This window comes from Oculina patagonica, chromosome 11, assembly GCF_052425735.1.
Source record: "Oculina patagonica isolate OP01 chromosome 11, crgOcupat, whole genome shotgun sequence".
Lineage (NCBI taxonomy): Eukaryota > Metazoa > Cnidaria > Anthozoa > Scleractinia > Oculinidae > Oculina > Oculina patagonica.
This window is the reverse complement of record NC_135768.1, coordinates 13,373,109-13,391,689: the sequence shown is the minus strand read 5'-3', so window position 1 is coordinate 13,391,689 and position 18,581 is coordinate 13,373,109. Positions and strand designations below refer to the sequence as shown.

Below are 18,581 nucleotides of genomic sequence, written 5' to 3'. Positions count from 1 at the left end.
CATACAGACTAGAGATTTTTTTTATAATTTATGTTCTTTATTGATAAATTAAATATATCCAACCAATACTTATTTTAATTATTATTTAGTTAATTTAGTTGTCGCCGGTAACAAATAGTTATCGATAAATAAATGTGTGAAGCGAGTGCATTGAAAGGCTCTATCGAGCACTAATGGTTGTAGCTAATTTACTCTCTGGTATTTTGTAGCACTTAATTAAGCTACCACTTGAGGTTTTACTAAGAACATTTTCAAGTCAATACACTTCAGGATAAACCTTAATATAGTCAACAGTCTATCCAAACTTCTTTGATGATATAAAAACATGTTTAAACGTTATATGAAGCTCCTATGTGTGTTCTAGCTGTTGTTGTTGTTGTTGTTTTTTTCAATTTTTTTTTTGTTTTGTTTTTTATTTTTCCTATTATCATCATTCTATAGAAGAAGAATAACAAGACTTCAAAGTTCTTTTAAAATTCTGACGCTGAACGTAAAACAACGCTCATAACAAACTTTTTAAAAGACGTTTCGACCGAGCACCGTCGGTCTTCTTCGGTTTAAACATGGAAGAAACATGCCATGTTTAAACCGAAGAAGACCGAAGCGATGAGCGTTGTTTCACGCTCAACAAAGTCAGCGTCAGAATTTAAAAAAAAAATTTAATATCTACTCCGGACTACAATTTTAGTATTTTTCGTTTACCAACAAGACTTGTAGGAATCTAATCTCTAATCTTGTTTCTAATTTTATTTTGCTGCTACTGATAACACCATAAAATTACATCATTGCTTTAATTTCATCGCTTGGTTCTTGTCCTTTATTTCTCATTTTAAAACGTTTATCACTCGTGTAGGGGTGATTGGTGTCAGTTGCTGTGGGTTTTTTCACCCGATACGGCGCCATTTCATGATTCTTCTGCTCGGCTCTATCTATCACACTGCCTGCTCCTCTTTCTTTCAGGATCCTTAAAAGAAAAAACCTGAAAAGCCATAAAACAGGAATAAATGCTAGTCTTAGCCAAGTGGATATTTATTTCATCTATCTGGTATATGAACACTGAAGTTTAATATATAGATTTAGGCAAGCCTAAAAGCGGAGCTCCCCGGTTATATGCCCTTTACATCTTTTTTAGAATGATTTTTTATTCGTGTTATTTTCTTTATATATATTATGTATTGTTTTTCACCATGAACAACAGCACCAAATAAAAGTAAAAATAGTTGATCAATCAAAAGAGGATGATCATCTAGCAGTTTGTGCATAACCTCCCAAAGATATATAAACTCTCAAAGAGAAACTAGAACAAAGAAAGTGTTGCTCTAGAAAATATCCATACACCCACCATAACTGGTATGTTATAGCTGTACATAGCATACAACTGGAAGGTTTTGCATGTAGCTTGTCCCACCCCCCCCCCCCAAACGGGGGCCCTATTGGAACAGTGACAGTATTATTTCCCGATACTATAAATAACAGCTGTCTGCTAGCAAACCGGAGTAAAAGCCAGCCGCAAGCAAAATAGTGGCATTTATCATTCTGCCAAATAGGTTCCCCCAAAATGATAACACCATTTTCCCTTCATATGAGTCCCTTTGTCCTTGAGGGGCTTCACTTTACTTAATTGCATGTAAACTAAAAAAAAATTCTCGAGAGGCAGACATACTGTTTGTTAGTCCTAAACTCAGGTATAGTCTGTATAGATTGTTTGGCAAAAATTTTACCATGCATTTGCTTGTATATAAAACCATGCAAGCATGAGCAAAAAATATGGCTATTAAATTGGTTCTACTGAAACAGAAGGCTTAACAACAAATAACTGATCTGTGAGACACACCCACAAAACAAAATAGCTGTGTTTAATGTTTTATTATTTAATGACTGAGTTTGGTTTTGGTGAAGTAAAAATTTGCCTATGAACAACATATATTTCATCAGTTATTATTGTATTGCAACATGTGATATTAATTTAGAGATTGATGAGCTGTGTATCTCATTATCATGATTACTGTTCTTCACAGTGTGGGCACTGGGAATTAAATGTTTGGGTAGGTAAAGCCTGCTGTTGAGCCAAGTGGCTCATCAGGCTGGAGCGTAACCAGGTTTCTGAAGCATTATTAAGCGGCTAGGAGTATTTCTACTCCCCCTGGATGGGATGCTAGTCCATCGCAGGGTTAACCCCCCCCCAGCAGTAAATAAGCCGGTACCCATTTATACACCTGGGTGAAGAGAAGAACTATGAGAGTAAAGTGTCTTGCCTAAGAACGCAACGTAGTGCCCGGGCCAGGTCTCGAACCCAGACCGCTCGATCCGGAGTCCAGCACAATAACCATTAGGTCACCACACCTGAGTCCCACAAATGTTTGGGTAGCCGGATGATTTTTATATTGTGTTGTCAGAGATCCCTTAAGAAATACATACATGGTTGAACCTTATCTGGCTCTATTTCATTAACTTTAAAATTACACCTGACCACATAAATTGTATTTCACACAGAGTACATAAGTATTAGTTGTACATGCAATGAAGAAATAATATATCCTGATTGTTCATTTATCTCTCTCTGTGTCTGCAACTCTCTGTGGAAATTCTGCTACTCGTGTTAACCCTGAAAAAGGGAAAATAACAGATACCATTTTGTTGATGATCATTGACATCAATTAAATGAATATTTATAATTTTAATTTAATTTATTCAGAACATTATACAGTTACATAAAAAAGAGAGTTATTTTTCCAATTTTTGAATGGGCCAGGGAATGTGTTGGGGGATATGTTTAGAACCAAAAAGTCCTTTCAGAGTGAGTGTGTCAGCAAAACCTTTTTTGACCTACTGAAGACACTAATAGTGCTATCAATAAGACCCGGCACATATGGCGAGGCTTTGATGAATGTTTTGGGGTGTGAAACACCGGCTTAATTCAAGAGTTCCCTACAATATGATGTGTCTTTTGAGACTCTTATATTTATCTCTGACAGGTGCTGTTGAAAGTACTGTGATTAAGTCCAGGAAAGCTTACATATTCTCCCTAAAACTTTTATCAGGGATGTAGCTAAGAAAACACTAAGCCGGCTCATCAACAGCCCCAGCTGGCTTTTCTGGCCTAAGCAGCTCTAAAATTTTACTAAGTCTTTGTGTTCACGTAAAATTTCAGCTGAGTTTAAGTTCTATTTCTACATTTGCCTGGTACCACAACAAGACAATTTATGTTAAGTTAGGGCTTGAGCTTATTAGCTATTAAGGTTTAAGGTATTAACAAAAGGAATTCAAACACAACAGGTCAATTTGCACTTCTCCCACAAAATCATTACAAGTATTCCGGTATTTTTTCAGGTCAGGTAGCAGATCTTGTTGGGTCTTTGCCCTCATACCCCTCCTCCACGGTGGGGGAGGGGTGCATTGTATGAACAATGAAAACATTTTTCTTGAACAATAAAACATTTTATGTACATGTGCTGTTACATATAAATTGTGTATATTAAATTCCTCAATTGAACGAGGATTTTAGAGAAACATACAATGTAAACTTACCAAGGGGTTAAAACGCATACCATTTTTCACACCCAAAAGTTTTACACTTGAAAAACAAGTTTCATGCACTAATGTGTCATGGAGCTTCTTTAATATCTAGATAAAGAAAGGTATAAGCTGACACTAATGTAATGATTACCTGCATCACCAATTTCACTAACTGCACCCCTTGACTGTTTTCCCTGCACTGAAAACAAAATTTACACATATCAAAAACCTGTAAAATTCTTAACTTGCATCCTGGCAAAAAGTATGGAAATCCTAACATAGCAAGTTTTAGAAAGACAACAGATTTACCAAAATAAATGATAACTTCAAACTGCATCTTACACCCTCCATAAATACTTCTCACTGAATTGACCTCAAAAAACTTGTTGTACATGTATTATTTACTTTTAATTATATCCTCGAGTCATCGCAGACAGGCCCATTTTGAACTTATTTTTTTCACGATCAAAAACTAATCCTACTTCTCTTGTAGAAAAAAAATTGGCAAAAATATTTGATTTAGTCACTGCTTTAAGTTAGAAAACTTTGAAAGGCTTAAAGAATTGTACGAGTCATGTGCAACCTTCAAGAAAGCAATGCTCATAGCCACAGGGCTAAAAAAGTACCCTCTGATTGTCTGGGGCAAGTAGATTTTTCTGTCAAGCAATTAATTTTTCATGCCTGTTTGCGTAATAGGTTAAAAGGCCCAGGCAAGTCGTCTACATGTAAATTATACAGTCACAAGTTTACTAAGAAACACAATCATGCACAGTCCTAGGCAAGCAAAATTTGAGAGCTGCTTGTTAACCACAGGGCAATCTGGAATTTATTTTTTTCCAAGCCCTTATATTATCCTACATTATAACTTCAGGATCAGTTTGGTTGTTATAACTTAAGAAAATTTCATGATCTTTCGCATAACATTTTAGAATCTGTGCTATATTCTTTTATGTACCATATTTATTCGATTAAACGCCACGGCGTTTATTAAATTTTTCATGATTCGAGTGCGGCGTTTATTAGAGGGCAGCGTTTATACGAGGGCGGTTTTCATTTAAAATTCAATTTATTTCTTGTAAACAATAGTATGGTAACTGAACATTTTAATTTCAAAAAAAAAAACAGAAACATGTTTTAGTCCATGCCTGAAAAGTCAATTTCAATACCTTAAAACCTTGTTACAATCAAGAAAAATATTTTTTTTTTTGGCCTGCTCAAGCTTGATTATTACTGCATTTGCTTTCCGAGTCTGTTATTCGAATGAATGCCGCATCATCATGATGCAGCGTTTATTCGAGGGCGGCGTTTATTAATATTTCTGTTCTAACATGTAGCGCTTATTCGAGGGAGGCGTTTAATCGATTAAATACGGTAAGTTATAAAAATATGAATAAACTAATCAATTTATTCTGAGAAAGGCTGTTATCAGATAAGAAATACAAAACTTTCACAAAACGTTTTCACTCATAACATTCATATGATAAAAATTAAAATAAGGAAAAGGAAAGATTTCCTCACAGCCCCATACATTAATTATGTATGCAATTATTTCATACTATCACTACACACAAACAGCAATCATGAAAAGAACGAGTCAGTCTGAAAATTGTATGCATAATTAATGTATGGTGCTGTGTGGAAATCTTGCCAAGGAAAACTACGCAAAGTTCTCAGTGAAAAATAACAGAGGTCATATCATGGAGAAACTATATTTCGCTAAGACTCTCAGCTAGCAATGTCCCCTGTATTGCGTCTGACTCGACCACATTCTTACAAATTTGCATGTAAATTTTGTTCTCTACTTGTTCTGTACTCTTTCCAACGTTTAAAAGTGGTGTGTTCTTCCTACTTCGGTGATTTAACTACAGAATAAACAAATTAACGCGGATAGGAAAAACCAGAAGTAAGGTATGCTTTGAATACAACTCGTGTTTAAGACAAAAGGAATTTCAGTTCACTAAGTCTAATTTTGTCCTTGTTTGACATACCGGTACACGACTGAGAGCTAGAACCCAGCTTCGTTTAAAAATGATGTATTAGGTTGAATGCTGGTTAATCTAAATACCAAAGACTTTTCTAATTAATCTGTTAAAAAAATGAACATCAATAGCTCACCTTGTTTTCGTAAAGGAATGTTGTCTTTGACCGTCTTTGCTTCAAACTCACCAAGAAGCCTCGAAGATTTCCATTTCGATCGGCCACAATCTTTACTCCTCTACTAACTATGGTTGTCATCGCGGGTGAAACGAGGAATATATCCAGAAATAATGTATCTGTAATAAACTGTCTTTAAAACTGAGTCCTTCGTGTGCTTTTCAATCGCGGAGTCTTCATGCTTAGTAGTGAACTCATGCGTACGCTTGGTAAATCGGCATGCTGTGAGATTGTTTCCTGACTTTTGACTCTGAACCATATTCATAATTCTGCTGTTCACCTTACCGTTTCCCGAGAGCTTAAGTATGAACCAGAACATTTGGCAAATCAATCCATGCACAAGTTTAAAATAAGCTCGCTTAGAAGCTGATAAATCCAGACGAGCCGGACAGCCAACAGCGGACTTCCTCAAGTTAGTCTCCCCTTCATGTAATTCTAACATTGTCAACAAGAGCTAAGAATGATTTTTTTTCCTCGCGTTTAAAACTTCCTACTATATAAGCTTAGCTGAGTAGAAATCGTTTTTAAAAAACTTTTTTGCTAAGGCCTTGTTAGTAATGATTTTTCCCGCCAAAAGACGCGGGTTGCCACCGGAGCCTAGCTCGTTCCCAGGCCTAATCCGTGCGTACGGACGGACGTACGTACGCGACAACCAAAATTTCTCGGTTCGATAGGATACCATTTGCCTGCCTATGGCGCTCCGCACACGACGCCTTCGGCGTCGTGGGAGCTCCGCTATTACTGAAGGGAGAGTACAGGGCTTAACTGGAAATTCCAGGGGGTAGAAGAATTCAAAAAACTATCCTTGAGAGAAACGTTCATTAACATGTGCCATACAGGTCAATAACCACAGTACCGGTAAGTATTATACTGACGCACAACATATGAAATTCATTAAAAATATTGCAAAGATAAACAAATTTTGAAGACAGATTTTCTGTACTATTTCATATCAATGGCATTTTGATTTGTTTGCACTTTACTTTGATGTTGAGGTATGATTCGAAAAACATGAAAAAAGTGCTGTGACCAGCAAGAAAATAAAAATACCGTATTTTCTCTATTAAACGCCGGACCCCAATTAAACGCCAGCCTCGTATAAACGCCGGGTCCAAATTGCTAGTTTTAAATAAACGCCGGGGGCGTTTGTTCGAGGTCCCGGCGTTTATTTGAGGTCAAGCTAACAAGTAAATATATTCTGTTTGTCACAAATTTCGATTGCAACATAAACTACCCAACCCGTAATAGTGCACCTTTGGGAAATAATCACCTTTGGATACCCAGGGACACTTTTTCAAGGCAGAACGAAGAGAAAAATCGTCCCGCCTTGACAAACTGCCCCTTGGTCTCGATTATCGGTAACAATAAATCAATCTGAAAAATTGGCAGGAAATTGCAGTCCGTTAATAAACGCCGCGCCCCGATTAAACGCCGGCTTCAAATAAACGCCGGGTTCATGAAGCCAAGTTTGAAATAAACGTCGGGGGCGTTTATTTGAGAAAATACGGTAACTGCAATACACATGACTAACTCGTTTGTATAACATGTACATATCGACTGTACATGCCGAACAAGCCAAAAGCAAAACTAGCAAACCTACAAACGTGATATAAATAACAACTCAATGCATTGTAGGATGAGCTTTTTTGGTTCAAGGGTACAATATTTATTAATTGTTAATGGCATAAATTAAACAACCAAGCATGTTTCAAACTGACATGTGATTTGCACAATGCATTAACAAACATGTTAAGGTGAAGCATAATTTTTTACTTCAAACATGTTTCAGGTTTAATGTGAACACAGCTTTAGTTAACACCAATGTTACCTTGTCTGGGTAAAAGGCTAACATAGTGAAGCTCAAAAATGTACCCAAGCACAAGTGGCTGTTGGTGGTTCATGTTGCTGGTGTTAGGCAAAATATCAGCTGGATTTACTGGACAAATCAGTGATTCATTTTCACGACCAAGACTACTGACAACACGAATAGCAGTGTTGTAGTAGTTTGCTGCAGCTTGTAACATCAAATGATCACCCCATGTACCATCTTTTGCCATGCTTTCCAAGTAATCACTCCATGTTGGGTGTCTATCATGATCAACAAAGCGGAATAGATGTGTTCCATTGGGCTGCAAGAAAAAATTATCACGATACCATAAATGCTCTATCAATCCCCTGGGGTGATCACTAAAAATTGTATGATACATGTGTATATATATAATTATATAAACTTAATACCGGTGAATAAAGTGGACATTTTAATTACATGTACAAGTTTTCATACATAAAAGGTTTGATAGATTATAAGAAAATTATACAGCCTCCATAATTCATCAGTACTCATGTTAAGAGCATTTGGCTCAAAGTGCAAGAAAGACAGATTTCAGAGAGAGCAAATTAAAACATTTTTTAAAGCTAATGGGCTTTACTCAAGTTACAATACAAAAGTTATACAAACCTACAAGTCAACTTGTAGCAGATTACTAAGAACTTGTGATTTGCTGAGCAAAAACGGAGCAACTTAATTAATTACTTTCGTATTTCTTGATCTAGAATGCCTCGATACTGTCGATTGCATCTACCTGTGCACCAGGTAGGTGTCAAACTTTGAAGTTTAGCAGACTGTAATGGCAACTTCCGTGCCGAAAGTTCAACACATTCCAGTTTCGAAATGGCAGAGAGATTAGATATAGAGACTTCTTCTTAGAAACTGATGCTGATCTGTGTCGATATGCATACACAGGTTCACTTGAATCATTTTTAAGGTCAAGTTTCGCCTGTGCTCAGCTAGTGTTTATTTTGAGTGCAAAAAATTGCGTTATGGTCTGCTAAACTTCAAAGTTTGACACCTGAAACGCTGACGTTTGACGTCATTTGAAAACATGTTTTCAGCGCGTGCGTTCACAGGTAGATGCAATTGACGGTATTTATATATTTAAAGTTCTTTCAAAAAACCATTGAATGTAAAAAATGTTAAAAATAGCTTATTTGGAACATCTTATAACTTTCACTTTTCCCCCTTCTTTGTAATACTGAATACACTGCTTTTTATCAAGATAAAATTGCTGAATGTGAATGCTCTTAAAATGTTTTTATATATATATTAGCATCAGAATGTAGGCAATGCATCCAACAAGGCCAAAATTTGTACATTGGTCCTCCCAAAGAAAAAGGTCATGCCTTAGGTGTAAAATGTACTCTAAAGCTTTTACTGGTACTCTGACATTTATTGAAAATCCTGTAATAATTCAGTACTTCCACCCTGTACCACTTTGCAATGGTGTGTAGCATGAAACATTGACATCACCAAATGGGTACCTATTTTCCAACAGTAATTACTAAAAGGGCATAGCACTCCTTATCTCAAAGCAGTGATAATTGCCACATTATGGTTATCAAACCAAAAAGGTGTCCCAAGAATTTGTCTGGCATTATGACAACAAAAAAATAACAATGTGACATTATACAGATCAGTGACTTACCAAGTTGGAGTTTTCTTTAAGGAATTTAACTAAGTTGACTCTTAGTTCTTCGGCTGAAATTTTGACTCCTTTCACAATTTCCAGTTGCTCCGCCAGCGCAAAAAACATACAATTTCCCAATCCTTGATTGTTAGAAATTATAAATCCTTCCTCTGATGCAATCCTTTGCAAATCCTCTGATCCATGCAATTTTTCGGCATCGCAGAGCAGTTGCTTCACATCACCTGTAGGCAAACAAAACACATTAAGGCATACAGTCGAACCTCGATTATCCGGACTTCCTTCTCTGGTCCCAATTTTTTCATGAATATTAATTAGTCAGATTGAAGACCAGATATAACTAAGTTCTACAACGATTTAAACGTTATTTCAAGGTGGTTTACCTGTCCAAAAAAACCTTGGAAAACCTCTGATGTGACTAGTTTCCAATCGAACAACATTTAATACTTCGGCAGGCAACTTCCTCTTCAGTTTCCACTAGCCATAAAACATTCACACAAATAAATGTGTGTTCTGTCTTTGCTTACTGAAGATTACAAGGCAAAATGGCAAAATTCAGAATGTTTTAAAAATCCTTCTATGAAATGAAAACATCGTTGAAAGTTCGATTGGTCTACACCGCAGTTAGCACCATGTCTAGTCACCAGGCCCACTACGAAAAGATGCATGGAACGCCTGGAGGTTTAAAATTGTTTGCGAACGAACCGGCTTGTTTTCGTCGCCTTTTTCCGAGAAAAACTGCCTCAAAATGATCAATGTCTTCGGAATTTGTGTTTGTGAGGATGGTTAACAGCTGATTTATCGCTATTATGAAGCAACGTTTCTTTGTTGGAAAAATGCGCCGAATATGGCGGAGGTTAGAGAACTATGCGGATCCGCACCACCCTGCATCCTGTCAGATGCCCTGTTTTTGGGCTCATACTTTCGATGAATCGAGGTTCGACTGTAATCAGTTTTGATTATTGTTTGTTTATTCCCATGTTTATTCCCATGGAAATTTGACATTGTGGTCTAATCGCACACATGCTTTTTTTAGTCTATGTAGCGTGTTTGGATGTACATGTAAGAACAAATTAAAATTCTAAATGTTAGACAAAATTAACATCTCTCATTGTAATAAATTAGCTCACAAAAAAATCCGAGCTTTCAGTAGGCATTAACTTTTCTTGTGTGCATTTTCCATGTTCCACAACAAGATTATCAATGTCTGGTACATATTAAAACCAGCAAAACATTGAAACCAACGAAATAGAGGCTTAAAATATACATGTCTCTATAACATTTCTCAAACCTCAAATCTGAATTAAATCATACGGGGTTTGTACTCAGAAATGTAATCACAAAAATCAGACATGTATTCATTTCCCTTGATTATTTAAATTTTGAAATAAACTGACACTAGTGCTTCAATTATTTACAAAAGCTTGATATTAAACTTTCTTTGAAATTCGTAGAGCGTAGAGTATAAGAATTACAAGCACATCCTTGAGTTTCTCCAAATAAGCTTCACCAAAGTTGTAGCTTGAAAACATCATCATTTTCGATAGGTCACGATCTTGCTTTGGATGTCATAATTTTGCGGGTGCAAAAAGGAACATCCACCTAAATTATGTTCTTCGCGGAAATAGTTAATAAATCTGACTACTAATTTGTGACTAGCCTTTTGAGAGCAGAGACGCTTCGATCTGACTGCTTGCACGGTATCACTCGAGTTGACACCAAACGCTTTGTAAACCAGCTTACTGTGAGATTGTTTGCCGACTTTTTCTATTTCTCTGAACCATATTTCAACTCTTGCTGTATTAACCACGCTCAGTTTCCCGATCAAGATAAGATAACCAACGTGTCTCACACAATTATCGCAAGTTTATACAAGCTGACATTATACGGCACATTATTTATTTGAGTCTCGAGCTTCAAGTAGAGGCTCAAGATTAATCAATTTAAGGTTCTGATTGGTTTAAATCAAACTCAACCTCTTAGTCAGTGGCCAAAATAATAAAGAAAGCATAAATATATTTGCCTCTAGGAACAGTCAACATCAAGATTGAAAACTTCGCAAAAAACGACGTATTTGCGGCGGCAAAAACAAATTTTCAACTGCAATTATCATGACCATTACCAAGTTAACTTAGGCGAAACCTCACCTTCTCCACTTCTCTCGTTTTCTCTTTTTCTTTGCCTTTCTCTTTGCCTTTCTTCTTTCCTAATTCTTTGTTTCAATTCCCGGTCCTTCTCTCGCTTTTTCTCTCGTTGCTCTTCGCTTCTTCTCTGCCGGTTTTGCCGGGCCCTCTCCCGCTCTTTTTCGAGTTGCTCTTCGCTTCTTCTCTGCCGGTTTTGCCGGGCCCTCTCCCCGTTCTTTTTCGAGTTGCTCTTCGCTTCTTCTCTGTCGTTTTTGCCGGGCCCTCTCTCGCTCTGTTTCTCGCTGTTCTTCGCTGCTTTTCTGTCTCTTTTTACGGGCTCTTCGTTGCTCTTTTTGGCGCTGCTCTTGGCTACTCCCTCGTCTGTTTTCTCTAGCTCGTTCACGCTCTCTTTCCTGTCGTAGTTCGCATAAGCCCTGTCTCCTCGAAGTAGAATTAACAACGCTTTCGTTTGTCGACATTGTCAACGTTAACAAAAGCTAAGAATGAATTTTTTTCCTCACGTTTAAAACTTCCTACTATATAGCTGAGTAGAAATCGTTTTAAAACTTTTTTGCTAAGGCCTTGTTAGTAATGATTTTTCCCGCCAAAAGACGCTGGTTGCCACCGGAGCCTAGCTCGTTCCCAGGCCTAATCCGTGCGTATGGACGGACGTACGTACGCGACAACCAAAATTTCTCGGTTCGATAGGATACCATTTGCCCTGTCTGTTCCCTTGTACCCGCATGTTACCTATGGAGCTACGCTACGCGCCTTCGGCGCGTGGAGCTCCGCTAATAAGCAGCAAGTTTTCAAAGATTCTGACTTGGCATCGAGACTAAGCGGGGGAATAAAAGATTTATCTCACGAAAACCCGCCACACTAAAATTGTTTTTCTTACAAACTATACTTGAAAACAAAAACTGATTCAGAATGTCTTTACTGGCTGCAAAAATAAGTAAATTTGTTATTAAAAACAAAAATCGTAAAACAAAGAACCATACCATTACGTCATGATGCTGAATAATAGGCCAGTGCGCAGGACCAGAAATATATCACAACACTGCAGGAGAATCCCACAACTGGTGTGTACCACTCTGAAAAAAAAAATCAAAATAATAAATATCGAGGTTCGCAATACTGAGACAATTTTTCTCAAGATTTATTCATTTTCTACGGAAAGTCAAACAGCAGAATAAAAAAAAAAAAGTGAGTTTGGGGAGGGGGAGGGTTAAGTGTGCCGGAATGACTAGAATAGCTCAGGTAGCTGCGAGCCACTAAGAGCCTGTAAAAAGTCGTGTGCAAATAGTGTTACTGTTTAAAAGAAAGAAGAGAGTAATACTCAATGCAACCAAAAGAATAAAGAGAATAGTCTTTTCCAGATCACTCACCCATACTTTCATTGTTCCACTCACAACGCACCTCTTCTTCCTCGCTGTTACTGTCCTGGTTGTCATGGCAACCTTGTATGGTAATGTAAGGTGGAATAACAGGTTTAGACGGAAGACTGAAGATTCGTCTAGTACGTTGTGTAGGTAGGTTGAGCTGACTCATCGACTTGAGAGAATGAGAACGAGTACTGCGTGGCCGTTCCTGGGGCGGAGCTAGCCAATGGGATTCGTGCATGACGTCAGCAGGTTCGCATAGATCAAACTGCAAGAGATAATAGAAGGGTGTAATTAACTTAATCAGTGAGTCAACCTTCAGTAAATAACTACTCAGCTTTGGAACTTGTGATACTTTGTTCGCTGAAAAAAGAAGGGATATGTCAATAAAGATAACATAGTAATAAATTCATCAGTGTAGTAAATAACCCAACCGGTATCTGGGAGGCCATGGGTTCGATTCCCGTTGGGGACTCAGAATTTTCTTTGTCCCATGCTCGTGTCATGTTGAATACTTCATCTTCAAATATAACATAGTTAACACATAATCTTGAAATCATGACTATCATGAAAATTTTGTAGAAATATTAACTTTTTTCGCATCTTGATTCTCGCAAAAATCAGGATGTTTAAACCCAGCTACTTTTTTTAGTCCAAAATGAATCTTAAACAATTTTGGAACTTTTGCACCGTTATCTCATATCACATGCAAGTGTAATTTAATTGATTTACTAGGTCTTACTAGACTCCTGAACGTGAGGCTCTTGTCAAAAATGTTACTTAGGGCAAATTAATACTTTGAATACTTCAGTTGTTTCAAAAAACTTCATTATATTGAAGGCAAAACTGTTTTGAAATGTAGCTTCTTAGAGTTTCTACGTGTTTAACGAACAAATTTGAATGATGAATTAGGGAATGCTAAAATCAACCACATAAATTATGTACCATATATAAACGAATAAGCAATGACTAGATTGCTTTTCTTATCCTAGGAGTGCTCTATAAATGAATATGCAGAGCTATATACAAATATTAAGATAGAAAGTATAATTTAACTTCAGTTTCACGCACTAAGAGATGACGACCGCTTAGTGCGTGACTCGAGTTACATTTACTTTCTTCTTAATTGTTACCATTTACTTATTTTTTTCTATCAAACTCATTCTTCTAACAACATATCAATCATACTACCAAACAAAGAGGAGAATATACGACTTAACACTGATTCGATTAATATTTCATGTGTTCAAGTTTTAAGTTCGACGTAACTTCGTTCTCTTTTTTTTCCACCCTTTGTGCCATCTTATCAATTTCGTAGGATTAGCAGTTACTTTATATTCTAAATTCCTATGTTTCTGAATAACTTTGTAACACTCACGAACAGAGGTGTTCATATAAAAACGTCGAAGAATATGTCATGTTCAATATTTTTTTTACTGAGAGCTACGACAAATAGATAAACCAGAAATAGGAAAAGTCTGTATGAAGCATATACAGTTGAATCCCGATAACTCGAGCGTTCAAGGGAAATCGAAAAAGGTTCGAATTATCGGGGGTTCGAGTTATTGAGGGTAACATTAGTAAGAAAAGTACCTGGAGGGGAATAAAAAAGTTTCGAGTCAGCGTGAGGTTCGAGTTATCGAGGGTTCGAGTTATCAGGATTCAACTGCCGTACCCTGCTAATACACCAGGCAATACTCGCTAGCATAAGACTAATTTTAATTTTTAGTGCACAATTTTAAAAACTCTGAAAGAGCTTTGTAAAGTTAAAAAGGCTTTATCCTCGGGATCTTTCAAGATTTATGTTTTATGGAAATCAAGCATAAATGTTAAGATTAGCATATTTTATAGACATCGGATTTTAAAGACCGGCATAATCTGGTTGGCATCTACTCGCATTATAACCAGCTAACAACGTCTCTTTTCCAAAAACACAAGCAGATGTTGCCCAACTTTGATTTATGTTATGAGTTTCTTTTGTGCTGCATTAGGTTTTCATTTTGTCAGTAACAGATCTTTTACATAGAAATTGTGGGTACCAAGACAGGTTACAATCGACTCACTCATTCATCTGTCTAGAGTATGGTAGCATCAACTAGTCAAAATCAACAAGACCCTCGGTCTGCATCACAAAATATATATTTGAACAATTGTTAACGGATGCCTTAATGTTTTAATGTTTCACTGTTATTGCTATACATTGAAATCATTAAAGAGGCATTTCTCTGTCACTAACCTTTTGTTTCAGCTGATGTCCAAGAACACAGTACAACGCGTGCACTTCAGATGTGGTACAAAATCAAACACTTTTATACCGAAAGTAAACAAGAAATCCGGTTTGTTTTTTGTAATACCTTGTTTGTGGAGGCGGTATTTGAAATGCAATCAAGCAAAATGTTCTTCAAACACTGTTTAAAACTTGGCTAAACACACGAGCTTGCTTGATTTATGATGCAATAGAATCTCGATAACAATACTTGTCATAAATCAAAAACTGCGGTAATTAAAATGAACAAGAAAAAAAAACTTTACCGGCGAAATTAAAGAAATTTTATGGTTGACAGCGATTGAATGCATTTTCCCGATGAGGCCTGAAATTTGCCATGTTTTTCAATAAGCGGGTTGTTATTAAAGCACAACGAACTCATTAGACAGGTTTCTAATAATAGTACAAAATTGTCATTAAAATTTCATGATCGCTGCTCAGACGGTTAATGGTTTTAAAATAGTATAACTGATTATATCTGCCGTTCTTAATCTACTGGAAAACTTTCTTTCATGTAAATCATTACTTCAACACTTTATTTTAGAAAGGAAATCTGTACGATTATAACTACGTGATCGTTTTCAGACCAACGAACAACATAAAAAACAATTAAAAATCTCAAAACATAAGGGAGTTCCAAGGGAGTGGAAAAAGATAGTATGGCGGTTTGATTTTGATGTCTTGGAGGTCAAAACATCAGTGCCGGATTTACTATACATCATGTCATTTTGCGGAAGTTTGAGTTATTTTTATAGAAAACAGGTAATTTTAGCCCTAAGAAGCAAAGGTGATTAAAGTCATTAGTACTTATACTTTTATTTTTTAGTCGAATAAACAATAAATATTCATTCTTTTTTTCCAGAACGCTCGTTCGTTCATTCATTCGTTCGTTAATTTATTCACATCTTCTTTCAAACTTTATTTATTTATTTTTCTCTCTTTCATTTATTCATTCACTTACCCCCCACCCATATCCATTTTCATTCAGTCAGTCAATCTCTGTTTATAATAACTCGTTTGTTTGGTCGTATTTTCGTTCTTCTTGAATCCATTTTTATTATTCATAACTTTTTTCGTACCTATATTTAAAGATGTAAAAAAATAAAAACTTGACGATCCAAACGAAATTATTCGTCCCCTTCCAAAACATACATGCACGAGGCAAACATAACATCAATTTTTCTATTAACTCAGTAGAAAAAGTATCATGTCAGTACTGAAATCAACGAAAAGGTTTAGTGCACTTACCTCTTTCATTGGAATCTTTAGTTTGACTTTAAATTCCATGTCGCAAACACTAAAGCCTTAAATTAAATCGCGTTATTTAAAACGGAACCATTTTACTAAAGCATCTGTTTGAAAATTTAATCCAACCGATAAAAGGAAACTATATGCCTGTGGTTTATTGAGCGGATGTGCCATAACCACAAAGCGTCACTTTCCATTCACTAAATGTTTTGTAAATTTTATTGCGTTAACACAAAGAATTCTTTCGAGCATATCAATATCACGTTTGTATACTCCTAGCTTTAGTATTAATTTGTGCAGAAAATTAGGCCAAAAAACATTACGCTGGTATTTCCAGTATTTCGATTGTGCGGTTTTGTAACAAGTTTGTTTATATAACGAGCTTTCACCGCATTGCATGTAAATTTATAGTGCGGGTTTGAAGAGGACAGAACCAGTTGTTTGTTGACTTTGCTAAAGCTAAGTTGCCTCTGGCAAAAGGCATTCATACGCTTATATTATATTGTAGTTTTAACAGAAAAGCGCAGAACATACAAGCCTTAGGCTGAAGCCTACATGAATTATTTAATTGTACTGCAAATGCCAGCAGCTGTATCTACGATTTTGGCCAACTGCTTTTGGCACTCAATCATAAGCTTCAAAGATAAAACAACGGTTGTCGTGAATAACCTTGCAGCGAAGCAAAGGTTTCAGAAGATACTAAAATGCTGCTGGATTAATACTGCAGTCTCTCTGATCTTATAAAAATAACTGACTTACCCGCTTAAGCTGTTCGGCCTTTTCCATTAGGATTATTTAATGATCTTCGAATCAACCTGTTGCCTTGTTAGTAGTCTTTCACGTACTGTGACAATCCTTTAAAGAAACGGGAAGAAATTCCACCTTGTAGGTCGTTTTAGTGATAGATGCTACCATGCATAAACTCCAAAATATGCTTCAATTTGGAAACAGGTTGACACTGATTTAATCCTAATAATCAAGACAATGGGTTCTACAATGTGACTATCACATAACGAAGCAGTTTATCACTAAACACAACACTAGACTGTCTATCTTCCATTTGTGGTTTAACCTCTGGGTCACATTCTTTGCTATGATAAGGGTCGGTGGTGATGTACTAGGGACCTGAAATGTGGGGAGTATATTTACCACACTTATAGCATCACGTACAAACGTTCTTCAGAGGTAGAGGACGAAAAAAATAAAGGCATGGATACTATGTTACAGAGACGCGAACTTAACCTCATTCAAAATGTCAGTTAAAACAATTTAAAAGTAATTCTGTTCTAATAGTCTTGATATTTCAATTGGAAGCAAATGATATATGCAATTAACATCAACAATAAACGATAAAATAATAATTATAATATTAAATTTCTAGCTTTCTAGTTAGTTTATGGGTCATAGGTGCGTATGCAAGGGCTTTCCTGAAAGGAATAAAACTAAAAAAGTTTTTATTACTTACGTATTTCCGGTGCTTAGAGTCTAAAGGCACTCATCGAGACACGCTAAAGGAATGTCGTATCTGTTCTTTGCTCTCTGGTCTCCCTTAACTTTATCCCATTGACTTTATCTTTAACTTAATTAACTAAAGATTCAGTTTGTGTCAAAAAGAGATATAGTACATTCTTGGCAGTTCAACAAAACCTGGGCAACGATTGGTTACAAAAGCAGAAAGCATACAAAGCGAGATAAATTGTCAAGCCACCCTTATATCAATTAATAAAACATTTTTGAAGGGGGTGCTTAGCTAAAGTTTAGATTGATGATGACAGCGAAGATACAGTCGAAATCCTCCTTAGTGACTACCTCGGGATTTTTGGAAAAAGTGGTCCTCACTAAAATTAACGTTCTGTGTACTACAGTAAATCAATGATATGTGTTAATATAACAATTGGTTCCAAGCCAAGGATCGTCGGTTTTTCCGTAGCACTGAAGCGATCACAAGGAGTGTTACCGCTACCCCCCCCCCCCCACCCCGAAATGCAGTCTGTCAAAGGTTCCCACCCTCGTCAGTCCCCTCCTAGTTAGTAACTCCAACAATTCGCTAGTACCCGGCCATTCAGAGACACCCAGTCCAAAAAAAACTAACCATTAACCCGCTGCTCTTCCAATATAAGTCAGGGAGGAATGAGGTGAGGTAGAAAGTGAAGTAAACAGGCTCAGGGCATGGAAGTGCAACCATACAACACAAACTTCTAGCCCTCATACTCATTTACACCAATGCAGACACAAAGTTGATCCTTTGGTATACTGGTATGCGAAAGGGGTCAAGATTAATAAAGCTCTAGACACTAATGTATAATACAAATGTCTTTATTTTACGATCAACCCAAAAAAGGAAACCCACCTACATAGTTTATTTAAAATATACTTTTTAGACTTAATTTCATAGTTAATACCCATTTTG

At 36.5% G+C, this 18,581-nt stretch overlaps 2 protein-coding genes across 8 annotated transcripts; both read right to left on the bottom strand.

The window, feature by feature from the left end:
- Nucleotides 1-732: 732 nt before the first annotated feature.
- Nucleotides 733-17,520, bottom strand: LOC144630422 (uncharacterized). Of its 7 annotated transcripts, XM_078488796.1 has the most exons (5): nt 14,894-15,180; nt 14,721-14,779; nt 12,664-12,925; nt 12,277-12,369; nt 733-979 (listed from the first exon to the last, which is right to left on the bottom strand). In XM_078488796.1, exons 3-4 carry the CDS (start codon nt 12,896-12,898, stop codon nt 12,284-12,286), a joined length of 321 nt encoding a protein of 106 aa, XP_078344922.1. In that variant the 5' UTR covers nt 12,899-12,925; nt 14,721-14,779; nt 14,894-15,180; the 3' UTR covers nt 733-979; nt 12,277-12,283. The 7 variants fall into 7 exon arrangements, with proteins under 7 accessions (XP_078344922.1, XP_078344920.1, XP_078344919.1 ...); XM_078488794.1 differs by lacking the exons at nt 14,721-14,779; nt 14,894-15,180 and adding an exon at nt 16,931-17,520; XM_078488793.1 differs by lacking the exons at nt 14,721-14,779; nt 14,894-15,180 and adding an exon at nt 16,172-16,883.
- LOC144629645 (uncharacterized) lies at nt 6,434-12,105 on the bottom strand. Its single transcript, XM_078487876.1, has 4 exons — nt 12,099-12,105; nt 11,300-11,737; nt 9,153-9,376; nt 6,434-7,799 (listed from the first exon to the last, which is right to left on the bottom strand). Exons 1-4 carry the CDS (start codon nt 12,103-12,105, stop codon nt 7,479-7,481), a joined length of 990 nt encoding a protein of 329 aa, XP_078344002.1. The 3' UTR covers nt 6,434-7,478.
- Nucleotides 17,521-18,581: the final 1,061 nt, after the last annotated feature.